Source organism: Syngnathus leptorhynchus, chromosome 2 (genome assembly GCF_054491065.1).
Source record: "Syngnathus leptorhynchus isolate UIUO chromosome 2, UIUO_Slep, whole genome shotgun sequence".
Taxonomy (NCBI): domain Eukaryota; kingdom Metazoa; phylum Chordata; class Actinopteri; order Syngnathiformes; family Syngnathidae; genus Syngnathus; species Syngnathus leptorhynchus.
In genome coordinates this window covers 9,851,405-9,868,997 of record NC_141196.1, presented here as the reverse complement: position 1 = coordinate 9,868,997, position 17,593 = coordinate 9,851,405, and the positions used below count along the sequence as shown (strand labels likewise).

Here is a 17,593-nt window from a genome sequence, read left to right as displayed (position 1 = left end):
AGCTCTGCCCTTTAAGGTTAATTGAATTGTCCCAAAGGGACAAAACCGGAATGAGAACTTTCAATGGAGAAAAAGATCAGATGGGTAAATGCAATTCGATGGAGAGCAGGTTGCTTGAAAACACACCAACAACCGTTAGTAGAGCTGGAGAGGCTTCGGTTGATCTTCAGAGCACTGTACGTGTATGCCGTATGATCTGATTGCACTGTATCTATGTCACAGTGTAAAAATTGCTCCTTTTGACCTCAGCAATGTGAGCCTGCACATAGACGATATTCACAGACTTGATAGCTACAATGAATTTGTGGCATAAGTTGTTTAATTCAGCAGTTAGTTTCCATTCAAACCCAGTCAAATTGGGTGGATCACAGAACAAGGCCAAGCATGGCCCAAAAAGAGAACATATGGTTAACATGTTTAATACAGAAGTTTGTGGTCTTCAACAATGACAAAATCTTGCATTAATTTTCAATGACTGCAAAATAAAGTGTGATAACAAAGACCTGGATGAGTGGAATGTTGTCCTCCACTTCCTTGCCTGTGCTATTGTTCATCATCAATATTGCCATCAATGCCAAAATCCTCTAAAATAGAAATTTCAACACATTTTAATAAGGCGATATTTTTTTAATTAGTGATTGCAACCATTGACAACAGATTTAATGATAGCATATATTTATATAATTGCTCTGTGTCCTTTGACTTTTGCAAGTATTGCACACTGTAATGGGCATCTGCGGCTCTTTGTGTGATGAAAACGTTTGCAAATTACTGTTAATATTCCATCTTGAATTGTGACGGTGGAGCCGCATCGCATTTCGCTCTGTATGAAAGTAGACTAGAAACTAATCGAACCGTTGACACAGAAACCAAGCATGTTATGCTTTTTAGTACTGGTAACATGTTGAAAAATAACATGTCAACAGCACAATTTTAAACCAATATGTACAACCAATAGAGACAATGACATCTCTAACTCCTAGGATCGAGATTTTTTTTTTATTGGCCAAATTTACACAAATCCCGTTTTTTTTATGTGACCGGTTTTCCATGTTCATTTTGCCTGAACAAGCATCTACGAACTGCATTTTATAAAACAATTACACATGTACATCATGCCATAGTTAATAAAGATGGCTGCGTATACATGAAATGGCGGACCAACAATGTCCTCATTTGGCCGAAACAATCACAGCATAAAATTGGTAGACTGATCCCAAATCTGTTTAAATGTAAATTGAGGGTTGCCCTAGTAGACACAAACATTGGCCAATAAACCCCGAATCCCACAGATGATTTACAATCCAAAAATAAGACCACTGATACAAAGCATGACTCAAAATCAAGCCTATTTACAGCTAATACTTTGACCAGGAGTAATTGAACTATACCAACAGACCTTATGGCAGCTAAGGCATTGTTTCGGAGCGAACAAAAGGGGGGGCAGGCAGTTTGAGCTGCTCGAACTGATTTTATAAACAGATGTTTTTTCTTGAGAATCATGGCTGGCTGGCTCTCTCTCTCACACACACACACGCGCGCACGCACACACACACACGCGCACACACACACACAAACACACACAAACACACACACACACACACACAACTAGATTCAGTGCAAAACCTGATCAGTCGCTAGAGGGTTAAGATTCAAACAGCATGCGCAGTGTGTGGCTAACTTTGTATAGGTGGAAACTAGCTTTGTAATCGTGAAGTTTATTGACAGTTGCTAGGGTCCGAACTAGGGTTGCAATGGTAAGCCAATTTCCATGCATAATAACCAACTGCAGGTATGACGCACGTTCTACCCGATCTTTTCTATGCTGTAGCTAAAACTTCAAAACATTCTTTAATATGCAACTTGGAAATAAGGATTAATTGGGAAGGAGAAAGATGTACAAAGATAGATTCTTCGTTGGAAAGAAAATGTACACGCATCGTATCCGACAACTAGACTACCACTGCAACCCTAACCTCCGCCGGTGCCAACGTGGATCAACCCAAATCAATCTGGTGACTACATCAAGCTAAACTTGCAAATGGAATGGATGGTACAGATTTTAACCATGACTCTTTTCTTTGAACTTGGGGTTACAATAACATTTGTGTGAGACAGCCGCCGTGAACTACACTACGCTCTCTCGATTGGTAGACACCAGGACGGCCCTGCGACAGATGGGGCAGGTGGAGTTCTCCGACAGCCAGCGATCGATGCAGTGCACATGATACTCGTGAGAGCAAGGAAGCTTACGGAGCTTGTTTCCTTCCGCGTACTCTGTTATACACACACTGCAAGTCTTCAAGGCGTCACTCTCGCCAAAGTTGCGCATGGCGAGGTTGTCGATCTGTTCTTTGGTCAGCCCTTGGGGTTGGTCCTCATCTTCGTCATTTAGGAGAAAGAAGTGAGCCAATCGAAGAAGGGGCAATGAGCTTGGCTCCTCGAGGTTGATGGGCGGTCGGGGTCGAGCCCGGCCGCCGGGTGCCGGTGGAGCAGCGGCAAGTCCTTCATCCATATCGGTCTCAACCGTCCTTGCCCTGACACCGGCGACCGCGGGTGGTACGTCAACAGCGGGAGCCTCGGGAATGCTAGCGTCGGGGTTATTGGAGTTTTCAGCCAAATCTGCCGATGCATTGGCTGCACGATTGGAATCGGAAGAATCAGAGTCTGAATCCATGAGGTAGCCGAGCTCGCCGAAGCCCGTCATGATCTGTCGAATCATAGACTGGAGAGCCATTGAAGTCGCCTCTCCCAAACCCGCATCCGAGATTCTGCGGATTGGGATGCGAATTGTGCTGACGTAGGTTCGCACACCGGCGCGCTCAGAGCGGGAGAAAGTCCTACGAAATCCACCACGCTCACTTTCATACAGAAATGTGTTGTTTGAGTTCTGCGAGCGCGAACGGGTCCGACTGGCAATGCTGTCCCTTTGGCGATACTCGCCGGGACGCACGCGACGCACCTGGAGATCAAGCATGATAGTAGGGGGCCGTCGTCCCGTTGCACCTCCTTCGACGCCACTTTCTCCTTCATTAGAGGAAACACTTTGGCTCTCAGGCGTTTGTTCAGTTTCAGGCTGGGACTGCTGACTATCCCTTTCAGCAGCACTTTGTCTAGAAACAATATGCTGTCGAGTCCGAGAACTACCTTCCACTTGAGGCGCGGGTGGAGTGCTGATATCGGTGCTGGGGCCTTGAGACGTTTGAGCTAAGCGGGGATTGGGGAGCTCTTCGAGCTGATCTAATCGAAGAGGGGAGCGGCTTCTGGCTGTACGAGCCCGGGTTCTGCATGGTTCCGAACTGCGGCTGCGAGCCCTTCTGTGTCCTCTACGTAGGGATACAGAAAGCGTAGGTTGAACTGGCACGACAGCTGGTGAGCTGGGAGGTTCTCCATGTGTCTCATTCGAAACAACCACCTCAGGCTCGGGCTCGGGCTCAGGGTCAGGCTCGGGCTCTGGCTGAGGCTCGGGCTCTGGCTCTACAACAACAGCCATCTCCTCAACAACTGGTTCTTCCACCACTCCTGTCTCCATAAGAATGGGTGGCTCTGCATTTCCTTCCGCTTCTTGAGACTCTGGAGGCTGTTGCTCTCCTTGGGCAGCTGCCTGTTGCTCAGCTAAGGTGCGATTCACGCTGATTTCCAGGCTGAAGCGGAAGTCTCCACTGTTTGGATTGGTCTGACTTACTGCCCTCCATGACTGGTTTCCACGATGACCAGTTCTGGTTGTGTTGCCTGTGCGCCTCACAGTGTTCAGCCATTCCAGGAGACTATCTCCATTAGCGGGGTCTTCGGAGGTTTCTGGTTGTTCTACAATTTAGAGAGAGATGTCAAAACATTTCAAGTTGATCTCTGTTTTACCAATTACATTTAAAGGAAAAGTTACCAATGGGCTCTTCCACATTTTCGGTACGAGGCGTGTTACTCTGCTGCTCTGCACCATTTTTGATATTCTGAAGTCTACTGAACAGCTCGTCCTCTGTTGCCTCCCCTGAAAAATAATTACAAACATAAGAAGAGCATGTTAGCAAAAAGACGAAATGCTCTTTGTCTAACCTCGTAATTCCCTTAGTCATTTGTTCATTCCAAACAACGACAAAGACACTAATGTGCACACCGTTTTGCACTTAAATCCAAAGAGCAGTAAATTTGGAAGAATCATATTCCAACAGAATCCAAAACCTTTTATCGACTTCCACAACAAGAATAGAATCAGAAACACTTTAAACACCTAAACAGTGAACAAATCCATTTTCCATTTATTTGCCCCATTCTTTATAAGTCGCAATGTTTCTAGAGGTGCCATACTGCAATATATACACAGGACACAGGAGTTGCCAATTCATCCCATAGTCTACAGAGTACTTTTCAAAAATACTCATCTGTAGAGCTGTTTTGTTTCTTTCAAGCACAGCAACAGGACAATGCTTAAGACCTCGACTTACCAGGGCATGCCACTGTCCAGTCAATGCCCTCGCCTCGCAGGGTGATCCGCTAAAGGATGCTCCAAACTTATACTCTCCCTCCCACTGTCCTGGGACACAAACGGATTGGTGTCTTCAGTAGAGTGCCAAACTTGTGGCATTTTCATCATAGTGTGAAAACCAAGCTTCTTTGGTTTAGCCATCTTCCAGGACAGGCGCAAAAAAACAAAACAGAAAATGATTGTGGAAAGAGAGTGTGTGTGTGTGTGTGTGTGTGTGTGGGGGGGGGGGTGATCTGATGATCAAATAAATAGTGCACACTTGTGTGACCATGATAACTCAGTACTTATATGGAACAAAATGTTTAGGCAGCCTTAGGCCAATTTTTGGATTAAACATCAGAAATTAGAAATTGAGATGACAGATTGGTCAGTGAAATCAACTCCCCATGAAATCAAATCTTATTACCTGGGGTACCCAAAAGATTGTTGTCCCTCATGAGACGGTAGTCCTCATCACTGAGATTGTTGACAAACTGGTAGAAGGCTTCTTCTCTGCCGAGACGATCGAGCTGCCTCCTGCGCTGTGACTCGGGCTGGTCACTGCCATTCTGCTCTGAACTGTCAGACCCTTCCATTGATTCAGAAGGGGAAGAGGTCCGGGAAGATTCTCCAGGCTCCAGCAAGATTTCAATGCTGCATCAAACACAATTATGATATGTAATAACAGTTCAGGACAGGGTGTCTACATCTTAAGACAAGCTAAAGTCAAGACTTTTCTGGCGGCATTAGAAATAAAATGTGGCATTTGGTAATTTATGGACTTTTAAAAAAATCCACAGGAACCCTTTTAATTGTTAGTGGTCACTATTGTTGACAAATCGGGTGGACTGTGGGTCACTAAATGAAACGGCCTGATTCTAGATCTTTTAGATTCAACTGTAATGTAGTGGCAACAGTACAATTTGTTGTCATATTATTCGAGGTTGATACTCGATGAATTAGAGATTACTAAACTCCAAACTTCAAATTAGCATTTCAATTCGCTCGAAACGGCCAAGCCCTTGTCCATGGAACATACATGTATAAACTGCATAATAGACGAGTGGAAAAGTCTCATTTCAATGTAGTAAGACTTTCATGAATAGAGGTGGAAGTCATAAAATGGCATCAATAGCTTAGTTTGTGTTCATTAAGCTAAACACGCGAATTGAACATGGACGCTGTTACTGTACTACAGCAAAAAATGTAGTTGAAACCTCAACGTTACCTCAAACACTTAACGTTAATGAATCAATTTATAACGGGTATTATTAGCCTTATAGTCGAATAAACCGAGACAAGGGGCTAAATGGATTCGATGCTAACTAGCGGAGCAGCAGCTAGCTACGTAAGGTTCAAATGGGCCTTTCAATTTACGTTACGAGAGCGATTTACCTTGTAGGAGTTGTTAGTATCGCAACATTGTCGTGGACACATACCAGGCGAGGTCAATCGCAATCGTAAAGGGGTTAGTAGCTCTACTAACGTTCAACCACCGGATGGGTTTGTTCCAAATTCATAAAGTGTAGTGTCATGGATAGCCACTGTTGAGCTAACTAAGCGGACAACAGCAGCGTTCTCAACCAACTCAGCAAGCAGAGCAGGGCCGATTTAGTTCGCTGGAAATAATATTACCCGTAAACATACACCGTTCCTCTCAATGTCACTAATATATTACCTGTTCGGTGACAAGACTAATCTTATAATGGTAGGTCCCAATGGTGCTTCCGATAACCTTTGAAAATTATTGACTGCAACGCTAAGTGTAGTTTCAAGAATCCATTTTGTTTCTTTTGGGAACGCTACTGCGGTCTTCCGGTAATAAAATATATCGTTTTCCCCGAGTTTAGCATCGCAGGGGTATATGATGACGTACCACGGCTATTTTATACGTCGACGCGAGAATCAATGGAAAAGCCGCTGCCTGATAGACCTAGTTCAGGACATAGAGAAGTGCCATACAGAAGAGGAGTGTGTTGTTTGGTTTGAAACGAATCACAGTTCAGTCACAGCGCCATGGTGTGGCTACAATGCAAACTACTGCCGGAAATGTTTCTTCTTTCCGCTAATGCGCCTGTCAAGTCGCGAAAGCGTCACTTGAGATTCCAAATAAAATAGATGTGAAAATAATCTCTTACCCACCAACAGATCCCCTTCATATTGAGATATTTATATAATGTTTGCGTTGTCTTTATTTGGAAAACAACTTTTTTTGACAGCAATGTGTCAGCAACATTATCACTCGGAGTGTATTTGTAACCAACATAGCACAGCTCACAATCTGGCTCTCGGGCGGCCCTGTTAACACCAATCCAATATTATTAGTGTGGATGGAAGGCAAACCAGAACAGTGCAAACAACTTGGTGTAGCAATGGTATAGCTCACTGAAAAATGCCGTCGATTGTTTTAGTGCATAAAATTCGAGTCATTAAAACTGTTACAGAAGCACATCTGATGTCTACATCCGTCTTTTTCTATTAAAAAAAAAAAGGCATACGATTGCTGGAACACCTTTCTTAACAGAAAAGATCGAAACAAAACATAAGTGGCATTTTGTAACAGAATTTTCACCAATTGTTTTATTTAATTAGACTATACTGATGTCTTGAGATACCAGTGATCCGCCTTCCGAATTTCTACGTATACAGTATGTATTGTTACTAAGTTTGACATTTGACTTTTAACATGTTCCTTGTTGTTAACCTCAATAGCTGTTACTAATTATGTGAACTATCTATTTTATATTTATTCTACATCTGTTTACCTTCCTATTGCACACAAATATAATTATCTTACAAGATGGTATGGTATGCCACCTTAATATAGCTGCTCATACAGTTAAATATTAATTTAATCCAGCACTAAATGCAAACAATGTTTTTGTTGACTAGGAAAAACATAGTTAGAAGAAAAAACAGACAACCACTGACAATATCTCACTGAAGTTATATACCTGATCCATTACATGACATATTTTATTTTATAATTGGCTTGCTCGCTTAACTGTTACGTGCGACTAGGGAACAAACACAATATTAATATTGCCTGACAATTTCAGAGGCATACATCACAAGGTGTGTTTATAGTCTCAGACAGTAGCTCCAGCTCCAATTAAGCATGCCAGAATGAGTTGCAGTGTGGACCACAGTGCCCAGCTCAGAGTTATGGATGAGCAATCACTCGAGCTATGCCTGACCCTGAGTGCTAATTAGTTCTGACATTAAAATAACATGATTCAAGGCTGGAGCCAGAGAAATTAAAATGCCTTTTGCCAAAGAATCTTACAATATAGCCAAGGTCTAATTGAGATGAAAGGTGCAACTGTTTCTATCTATCTATCTATCTATCTATCTATCTATCTATCTATCTATCTATCTATCTACCTACCTACCTACCTACCTACCTACCTACCTACCTACCTACCTACCTACCTACCTACCTACCTACCTACCTACCTACCTACCTACCGCTCTCTCTCTCTCTCTGTCTGTCTGTCTGTCTGTCCGTCCGTCCGTCCGCCGTCAAGAAGTAAATAACAGTGATTATACTGAAAACATTGAAATAACACAACCCGATTCTCTTCAGAAAGCAGCATTCAAAATCTTATTTTAATTTGTATATTTACTCCATAAACATTATTACAAAACTCAGCAAGTTACCAATATTACATTATCACCATACAGGCTTGATCACAAATATTTAAAACCTTTGCAACAGTTACAACAAAACAAACAAACAAAAAAGAAAAAAAAGAAAAAAGAAAATAATACTCAAATAATTTACATGAAAATCTATAAAACAGCAAATTGTTCACAAATTATATATTTTTTTTCTCCAAAGTTTTCTTTTTTTTTTCTTTGCTTATTTGTGTTTTACACAGTAACACAACACTCACACAACAAGATCATGGTCTTATTACAAAAACTCCCAACAAAATGTAAATATTTCTAGTTTTTTGTTGATACTTTCATATTTTGGTTTTTAAAACCAGAAACTTGTCATTTTATATCCTTTCCACTGCCCATCGAGGCGCATAAAAGGTTACTCACACACACAAATACTTCACAGCACTTTCTAAGAAAAATATACACTTACAAAATATGTTACAAATTGGCACACAAAAAATATACAAGATTTTGTTGTGTCAAGAGTTCATTAAGATTCCTTCTGGTAACAACTCTAGACAGTATATATAAAGCTTGGCAATATTTTAATGAAAAGAGCAAAAGTAATTCCAATCAATGTCAAAGAATCATGAAGTGAATACATCAAACATAACATTTTAATATACATTCATAAGGAGGATTAGGAACCTAATCTAGTTTGCATTTCTTTTTTTGTTAACTCTGGGAAAAGAAACAAAACAAAATGTCAGCTTTCTTAGCACCATTAAAATGAGGCAGCTCAACAGTGGCACATTTTGAAAACAAACGGAAAAAAATAAAAACTTAGATAAGTACATTCAATTTGACAATAGGCAGAAATGAGAGAAGGCAGACTAAATGGGTTTTGTAACCCATGCGGAGCTTCCCATCAGCAGCTCGTCTTGGTCCTAACCCTGATATTCTGGAGGAAAAGCAGGATCATGGCAAAGGGGAAAAACAAAAACAAAAAAAGCAATAAAGTTTGATTTTGATTTTATTACTATCATCCTTGTGCCACAACGTCCTTTGTGACAAGGCCCGTTTTATAAGTCAAGCTTTCATGTCTGCACTCATCGCCTTTAATAGAATGTCCAAAAGATAACACAGGCCTTTGTCTGGTGTATATATCTGTAAAAGAAGCTGCATATGTACATATGTACATAAGTACATATACTCTTTTTTTTTTTTTTGCAGCCATTTATAACACATTGATTGTGTTTAAGGTTGAATTCTGGAAGCTAAATTGCAAATGAATAGCGGTAACGGATAGAGCATTTTTCCTTTTTTTTTTTTTTTTAATTATGCACTACTATGGTATTTTCTGCCAAAACCTGACCAAAAACTGCAATGATAAGTAAACAATGACATTCCATGAAAAGAAAGCAAGCAAAAAGTGAATATACCAATGGTGCAAAAATAATACATGAATTTAAAAATGAAAACTCCACAAGAATGTGAAGAAAATGTTATTGACGTCATCATTTTGGATTTATTCAAAGCAAACCTTTGACATGGAATCCACAAAAAGTCTTCTTTGCTTTTTCTTCATTTACAAGATCGCTGATTCCATTTGTACCAAAAACTGCTTTCACATTCACATGAAATCTTAACTGCAAAGGATGCCGCCCGGGCCCGACTGCCATTTGGGACCGAGGCGTGCATCCAAATGTGTGTGTCATAAACTGCCTTGAATCTTCAGTCCAAAAGAGCTATTCAGTGAGGCTCAGCCCCAAAGTGACAAATAATTTTCTTGCTTAGCCTCAAACATCTCATCCTCAATCTCCTTGGTTGACAGAAAGCTTGTTTGAATGCATCTTCCTCTCATCCTCTTCATGGCCTTCAGAGAAGATTTCCCCTTTTGTTTCTCTCGCTTGTTGCTTTTCAGTGCGATGTTGAGGTAAATTGAATTTGGCAAACAAAGTGGTGATGGTGATGGTGGTGGGGGTGTTGGGGTAAGAAGAGTGTTTCTGATTTGGTTTAGTGAGTGGTGGTGTACCACTGCCAGCTGTTGGTGCCTTTCATCAGACGAGAGAGACAGAGAGAGACAGAGACCGAGTCCCAAACAAAGAATTCTTGTTGTGGTAAGTGTCAGTAAGGAGCCAATATTCCGGTAGATAGAAAATAGGAACAGCCAATATTCACACATATATAAGAGGTCATTTACACAGCATTGTTACTTTTGGCACATTGATTTTAAGGTATCATTATCTCCGTGTTTTTTTCTTTCTTTTTTTTTTGCAAATATTGCATGTCCCTGTACAGCAACAATGACAAAAATACTCTGAGGGTGAAGCTTTTATGACTTTGCAAGGCGTAAAAATGTAAATGTAGATAACCAGTTCCTCAAGGCTCCAGAAGAAAAAGAAGTGCTTGACAAAAGAAAATCATTCCGGCCTCGAGGGGAAAAAAGACGTCTGATATGTCATCAATACAAAATGGTCCCATCTTGTGTTTTCAAGATGCCTTGGGATTAAATAGGGCTCATTAATTGTAGGTTTCCCTCTTGAAATGAGCCAGGCAGTGTATGAAGGACGGCAACAACAGGACATCCACATTCTGCATACAAAAACAAATGAGGAGGAGGGGTGCGTAGATGTCACTCAATGCATTTGTGTATACAGCTACATCTTCAGAGGGAAAGGGTATAAATACATACTTCAGGGGAGCGTGTTGTTGCTGAGAAAATACAAAAAGAAAGCTCCTCAAAAAGCTTACCCAACAATTTTTCAAGGGTTATTCTTTTTTTTCTTTTCCCCCAGACAAAAATAATAAGGAAAAAAAACCCATAAACAAAACCCAACAACTATAAGAAGAACAAACAAAGCAGAAACAACAAAAGCGAGGAAAATGCAGCCATGGTCGTTTTAAATCTCAATCAAGCTCGACACAATCACTCAATAGGTAGTTTGCAACGTACAAGAAGTTTTTCATGCAGATATTAATTTCCTTTTTGGGGGAATAAAGGAAGTGAGAGAAATCAAGGGGGAACTTAGTTCTCATGCAGCTCTGGCATAGCGTCAGTGTAGGTATGCTTGTGAGGGAGGGCTCAGGTATCGTGGGGGGGAGGGAAGAGAAAAGGGGGGTGCAACAGCAGCTGATAACGAAATATTACCTCAGTTTCTCAAAAGAGCTCATCAGTGCTATGTCCTTATTTGGGTCTCTCTCCGCTCGCTTCCCCTTCAGCGTTTCAACGCGAGGAAACTTTGCACTGGTCTTGTGACGGTACAACTTTTTGTGCGCAGGCCCGGGGTTGATAAAGTTGGGTTTGTCAAACATGTCACAGCCCAGAGCCAGTTGAGGGAATAAGGGATGAGTGGGGTTGAATTTGGCCTGGTTCTTCCCTCCTTTCCCCCCTGCCTTCCTGCCTCTCCCGGCCCCTGTTAGCACGGCACCCTTTTTCTTCAGATCGGACTCAGTGCCTGCCAAGATTTTAAGGGTCTTCAGGTTGAGGCTATTGGCCTCAGAGGGTGCATCGGCCTCAGACATGGGATTCCACAGGGGCTCAATGGAGGCCATCATGAATCTCTGGACCTCAGCCATGCCGGAGACGATGTTGGACAGGATATTGGAGGGCTCCTCAAACTCTCTCTGGTCGTCTGCGACCAGACTGTTGCCCTCTGACCAGCCGGTGCCAGACCAGTCCCCGCCGATTGTGCTGTCAGTCAGGCCTGCGCCGCACCCCTCCGCCTGGTTTTTGGGCGCCTTCCCCTCTAACATGGCCTTAATCTTTTTGGTTGAACGGGAATTCTGCTTGGGGGTCTTTACCTTTTCCGACTTGGGGGTTCTGGGGGCCCGAACCTTCTTTGGGCTCTGTCCCGCAGCTGCCTGTTTGTAATTGCCTTTCCGCTTTGACTTGATGTTTTTGGCCCCTGACATTTCATCAGTCTGTTCATTAAATTCTCTCCCCCCCAGTTCCCCTTTTTTATCTAAACATAAGACATCCTGGCTATTAAAGTTGTGCAGTGGAAACTGACTATCCTCCACTGTGTAGGCAATTCCCGTGTGCTCCTGTTGCTGCATAATGTCACAGTTCCACTTGACGTCCCTGTTGCGCTCCGTGGACGTATCGTTCACATCCTGATACTTTCCGACATTCCCTGGTATCTTCATCTCACGTCCCGCAACCTGCGGCGAGAGGTTGGGCGTCTCCGGCGGGGAAAGCTCTGACAATGACGAGTGTCTAAATTTGTCAGGGGTAAAGTTGGAGATGTCCAGCAGGTCTGAGGACTCCCTGAGTGGCGTGAGGGCATCCATACTCTGCTGAATCACCATTTTAGGACTGCAGTGAGCTAAGAAACTGTCTCGGCCCTCTTCCTCACCCTCTCGCTCGCACGATTTGAGGCTTAGTGAACTGTAATTGCTCGAGGAAGCTGATAGGGAACCTACAGAGTCGTAGCTGATGAGTCTTCCGTTGTCAGTGCACAGAGACCCTCTCTGGTATTGCACCTGGCCCTCTACACAGGTTGACTGACATACTTGCAGATCTGACCCAGACTGGAGTCCAGGCTCAGTCAGGTAATTCTTCTCGTAAATTACCCGCTCGCCCTCGGGACTCACTTGGCTGTAGTTAGAAACGGGCAGGCTCTCACTTACGGGTACGGCGGCTGGGAAGCTGTTGGGTAAGATAGGGGTCTCAGGGGTGTCAGGTCCAAAGTTTTGGTTAGGATTGGCGCAGAGCTGTGAATGCCACATTTGGGGGAAACTGGGGCAATTCTGGGGCGACTGTTGGAGCTCCGATTCCGAAGGAGGGGAGAGTACACAGCTTTGAGCGAGTTGAAGAGAGCAAAATTGCTTCTCCTCGAGGGAAAGGCCCACGGGATACTGTTGCCTAGAGGCCTGTTGAGGGAAATATGGGATAGATGTCCCTCCAGAGGAGTCTGTGGCCTCTAGCAGGGTCTGTAGGTAACCCCCTGGGATGACAGGAACCCCAGTTTCCACCTCCTCTGAGGGCGAGGCTTTGCTCGCAGGACAGGAGGATGAAACAAATGGGAACTTTACCTTATCGGTGTCACTTGCGATCGCATTGTCAGAGAAATCTGGTTTGCCTGTGGTTGAGTTAATGCTTGGATCTGTTGCCCCAACAGCAAGTTCCTCAGCGTTTGCCGCAGGGGCATCAGTTTCATTCGTCACGCTCTTCCTATCTTCTCCTTCTGCCGCTTTCATTCTCAGGCTTCTCAGCCTGGCTTCGCTTTTGAATTTTCTTATCCGGACTATTTTATTCCTTCCCAACCTCCTCCCCTCTCTCTCCTCCCTCTCCTGCGAGCGACTCTTGATTACAACTGGGTCAGAGATGGAGTTTAAGTCCAATGTGACTGGTATGTCGGGAACTGCCGCTATTCCCCCCAACATAAGGGTGCCCTCCTCTTTAGTGACGCCCCCATGGGCTTGATCAGAGGGCAGAGAACCGTGCACAATGACCGATTGCTCCACAGTGTGAATCCTCTGAACCTTTAATCTGTTTGCAATCTTGTATTTTCTTTTAAGATGAGCGGAATTAAAAGGACGATGGTGGCGTCCGTTGAGATGAAAACCACGTTGTTGTCTATCTCTGGCGACCAGCTTGAGCCGCTCCTGTCTCTCTCGTTGCTTCACCTGCCAGTAATCCTTCAGTGGAGCCAGCGTTTGGTATTTGCTTATTGTGTCGGCATTTAAGCTCACGCTACCATCCGCGGGGTTTAGTTTGCCCAGTTTCACCGACATGAGTCTCTCTCCTTTAAACCTGTTGATGATGATGTACTTGATGACCACGGGCGGCTCTTTACGACACGATTTCCTCCGTTTTTTGGGACACCAGTCTACGTCTTCCTCTTCTTTCTGGCCAGGCGGTGGTTTCTCTTTTTTCTCTGCATTCTTCTCACTCTCAAGTGAGTCAACGTCATATAAGTAATCATCACTATATCGAACCTTTCTTTTGGAACGTAAACCATAGTTGAGTGGATTCGAGGGACTGAGGAATCTTTTGGAGTGACCCTTCTTAAATTTGCCCTCCTGCACGGTGTCTGAGGAGGAGCCAGTGCAGGAGCTGTCGTCGCTGAATTCCCCCGATTCCTCTGTAGAATTAAAGTCTATTACATAGCTCACTTTAGGAGTTGACATGGGTGAACCTTGGGAGCCGTCAAGAGGGCTCTGGCCGCTGCAGTCTCCTGGGTTTTCCTCCTGTTCCGCTTGCAGGACGAGCTCATCGGATTTGGGCTGCAGCTCATCAACACTCCTCCTCAAGACTCCTACTCCTTCTTCTTTCTTGGCACAATTGGCCAGGACACTAGGGAAAAAATTAAACTGTGTCTCCTCCTGGAGCACATTTGTTTTTTCTCTCATGTTGTCCTGAAACGACTCATAACGAATCTTTAGTGAACAAACGTCACTGCTTAATGTAGAGTCATCATCTTCGTCATCAAATAAATTGTCAACATCTTCCTCAGAGAAGAGGTTGACTGACAGCTCGTTCTTAGAACATAGATCCAGCAGCTCCATCTTACTCTCGCTAATGAAGGATTCAAAGTAACCCCAGTCCTGGCTGGCATTAGCCAACAGTACCTCCTCCCCACTGACTTTGTCCAGTAACAGTCCTTCATATAAGTTCTTGGTTGTCGCATCGTCCTGGGGGTCGTCACAGTCATTTGTGGCTTTGTTTCCTTCCACCCGCTTGCCTTCGTCAGAGGCTTTCGGCAGGGGGAAATTAAGTAGCTGATCAGAGAGGAGCTGTTCTCCGTAGTGACTCACTGCCTCCCCCGCATGGCTCAGGCACTGGATGCTGATGTTGTTGATGTCAGAGAAATCCTCCCGGTTCACGTCCCCTATCCGTGCACTTAGTCCAGTTTCTGAATTAGGGCTCGTGCTAGGCTCGTGTGGTGGGTTCTGCTCGGAGGTGGCGTCACAGTTCTCAATGAAGCAACCGAGGCAGGTGCGGCCCGACTGAAGGAGACAATCCTCTGTCAGGGTAGATACGTTGTCAGGCTCCATCATTGTCAGTGACAGAGAGGTGGCAGCAGGTAACCGGATGCTCTTCTGGGTATCTCTCATCGGGCCCCAGGAGCTAACAGCTGGGGTAGGAAGCGAGGCGGCACTCGGGGTGTGTTGAAAGTGAGGGACGAGGCTCGGAACCTCATGGGAGGGAGGGCATGGAGCTGCTGTCAGACCCAAAGAGGGGTCAGTGCCAAGGGGGAGGGGGAAGGAGAGCGTTGGTGACGTGAGCGTGGGTCTCTGGTGTGCTGGGCAGAGCCGCTGTGATGACTCCACTGCAGGAGGAGGTGGGGGTGGGAGAGCAGCATCAAGTCTGCTTAGACTCAGGTCACCACTCTGCTCGCATACCCCTGCTGGGAAAAAGAACATATATTTAAGTTGCTTGAACAGTTAGTACTCAAAAGTAAAAATACAGCATTTGATTTTTTTCTGTGGCCTTGAAACAATTAGTATTATTAAGCGCACAGTTCAGTGTGATGGTGTACATAAAGTGTCTCAAAGACATCCAAAATTACAAACATGTCAGTTACAAAATTCGTAGTTTTATTTTTACGGTGTTTTTTTACAAGGCTAATTGGGAAATTGTTTACTAGTTGAAAACTGATGGGGAACAATCAAAACACACAGAAGCAGGCTTGTGGCAGCAGGCAGATAAATGTGTTTGCGCTGCATAATTAGATCACAGCAGTGGAGGCAGGTACGTCCACTTGGGACCTGGCAAGCCCATATGCTAGAAATTGTCGAAGTAAAATGATCCACACCTGCCTCTGTCTGCAATCCCTATGCTGAGACACCACATTTATTTCTATTGGAAGATTCCAATTCCAATCAAAAAGAACAAAATAATGCATTCATAGAGGTTAACTAGTCATGTCACCCATCTTTGAATAGATGTGCCAAATCATGCTTCAGGGGAAGAGCGCTGAACAAACAGTATTCACCATGGGTGTGCTGCTGTTGGGCACATCTTTGAATATGCATATGATCTGAGAGTGATTCAGCAAGGTAATGAAATTTGCAAGAGCGCGTCTCATGGGCTTCCGTCCCGCACGAATGTTGCAACAAGCCCGCTAGTCATGAAAAGCATACGTGTATGCTACGTCATTAAACCATACTAATCCCCCGAGAAATATGCATCCCCTCATCGGCAGAAAAGTGCAATATCAGCAATTTGACAGCTTGTAAGAGCATCACAGCGATTACGATACATTTTCTGTTAAATGGTGCCAAACATTAATTTGCAGGAAAATTAGAAATATTAGGGCAATAAACAATAAGTCATTTAGGGAATTGTTGAGACTATTAGGATAGTATAGAACGTACTTTTAATTAACTGAGTTAAATTAAACAGTTAAACAAAAATGGACCCTTTTACACACACACGCACGCAAAATAATAGAAATATTGTTGGTCTTCCTGTTTCTCATCCCTAAACTGCCGCTCATTTTTGCTATTCGGGTTCGTGGCTGAAAATCACTTCAGTTGGCGCTTATTCCATTAGTACTTGAAAGTTTCTGTCAATCTGCAAATTGCGAAGTGAAACCGTTTATTTTGAGCCTTGCAAATACGCTCTGCTTGCTATCTAAAGTATCTCAAATTGTATAAAACAGTGGTGCTGCATCAGGGCCAGCCAGGCCTTCCCTGATCTATCAAAAGCATTGACCTACATTTACAACCTAAATTCTGTTTTGAATTAGATTACGTCTAATAGTCTAGTCTCCTCATTTCATAGAATTTCTCTCGACAGCATTGTTACATATTCTGTCTCAATCAAATTTCAGCCTATGTGCAGCCTTTTCTATCTAATCTGCCAAAGGCCATCAAAGTCAGTCTTGCAGTCCGTTGTAACTTGAATGAACGCTTTTGCCTCAGTAGGCCAGTTATCCCACAAAAAAACAGCTCCCTGACTCAGAGCAAGCCAAATTAGATTGAGCAAAACACCGTCTGTCGCAGTATGTACACATTAATACATTCAATAATCAGCATCTCCTGTATTTTATTTCATTACTTTTCAAATATTTTTGTCATGTTATTATTATTCTGACTGCAAAACTTCAACATTACTCAGTCAGGATGTGGGAATCCTACAATACCAACCAGTCTTTTCAATTTGCTTACACACATTAAATGCATATTCAAAATTTATTTGGACCGGGTTTATATGAGATTAAAAATTCATATCCACTGTGTGCATGCCTGGAATGTGTGCGTGCGTGTGTGTGTGTGTGTGTGCGTGTGCATGTGTGTGACTGAAGCATGTGCGTTATTGGCTTCGGGGGTATAGTGTTATCAAGGGGCCATCTGTCTCCAGCTGGACCATTAGCTCTTCAGCTGTTCAGAATGTGCCACAGATCAGTCAGACAGGTACAAACACACACACACACACACACACACACACACACACACACACACACACACACAGCAATGACGTTAGCTGACAAATCATGTTTGACATTAAAGGTCAAATGGGGATCGGAAGCCACACAAGCACTTGCTAGCTACAATCTCATGTTCCTTCTACAT

At 43.6% G+C, this 17,593-nt stretch overlaps 2 protein-coding genes across 4 annotated transcripts in view; both read right to left on the bottom strand.

Moving 5' to 3' along the window:
• Positions 1-301: 301 nt before the first annotated feature.
• Positions 302-6,323, bottom strand: rlim (ring finger protein, LIM domain interacting). 2 transcript variants are annotated; one of them, XM_085905546.1, is made up of 4 exons: positions 6,141-6,323; positions 4,890-5,116; positions 3,884-3,988; positions 302-3,807 (listed from the first exon to the last, which is right to left on the bottom strand). In XM_085905546.1, exons 2-4 carry the CDS (start codon positions 5,056-5,058, stop codon positions 2,129-2,131), a joined length of 1,953 nt encoding a protein of 650 aa, XP_085761672.1. In that variant the 5' UTR covers positions 5,059-5,116; positions 6,141-6,323; the 3' UTR covers positions 302-2,128. The 2 variants fall into 2 exon arrangements, with proteins under 2 accessions (XP_085761672.1, XP_085761674.1); XM_085905548.1 differs by lacking the exon at positions 6,141-6,323 and adding an exon at positions 5,858-6,125.
• A 1,669-nt stretch (positions 6,324-7,992) lies between these two features.
• nexmifb (neurite extension and migration factor b) overlaps positions 7,993-17,593 on the bottom strand; it is a 59,038-nt gene continuing 49,437 nt past the window's right edge. Inside the window, exons 3-4 of one of the 2 annotated variants that reach the window (XM_085901512.1) lie at positions 11,220-15,423; positions 7,993-10,663 (exon numbers count right to left, since the gene is read on the bottom strand). In XM_085901512.1, the coding sequence (XP_085757638.1) occupies positions 10,492-10,663; positions 11,220-15,423 (4,376 nt within the window). In that variant the 3' untranslated portion in view covers positions 7,993-10,491. Of the gene's footprint in view, positions 15,424-17,593 lie in introns of both variants that reach the window. The other variant, XM_085901520.1, reaches the window with a different exon arrangement.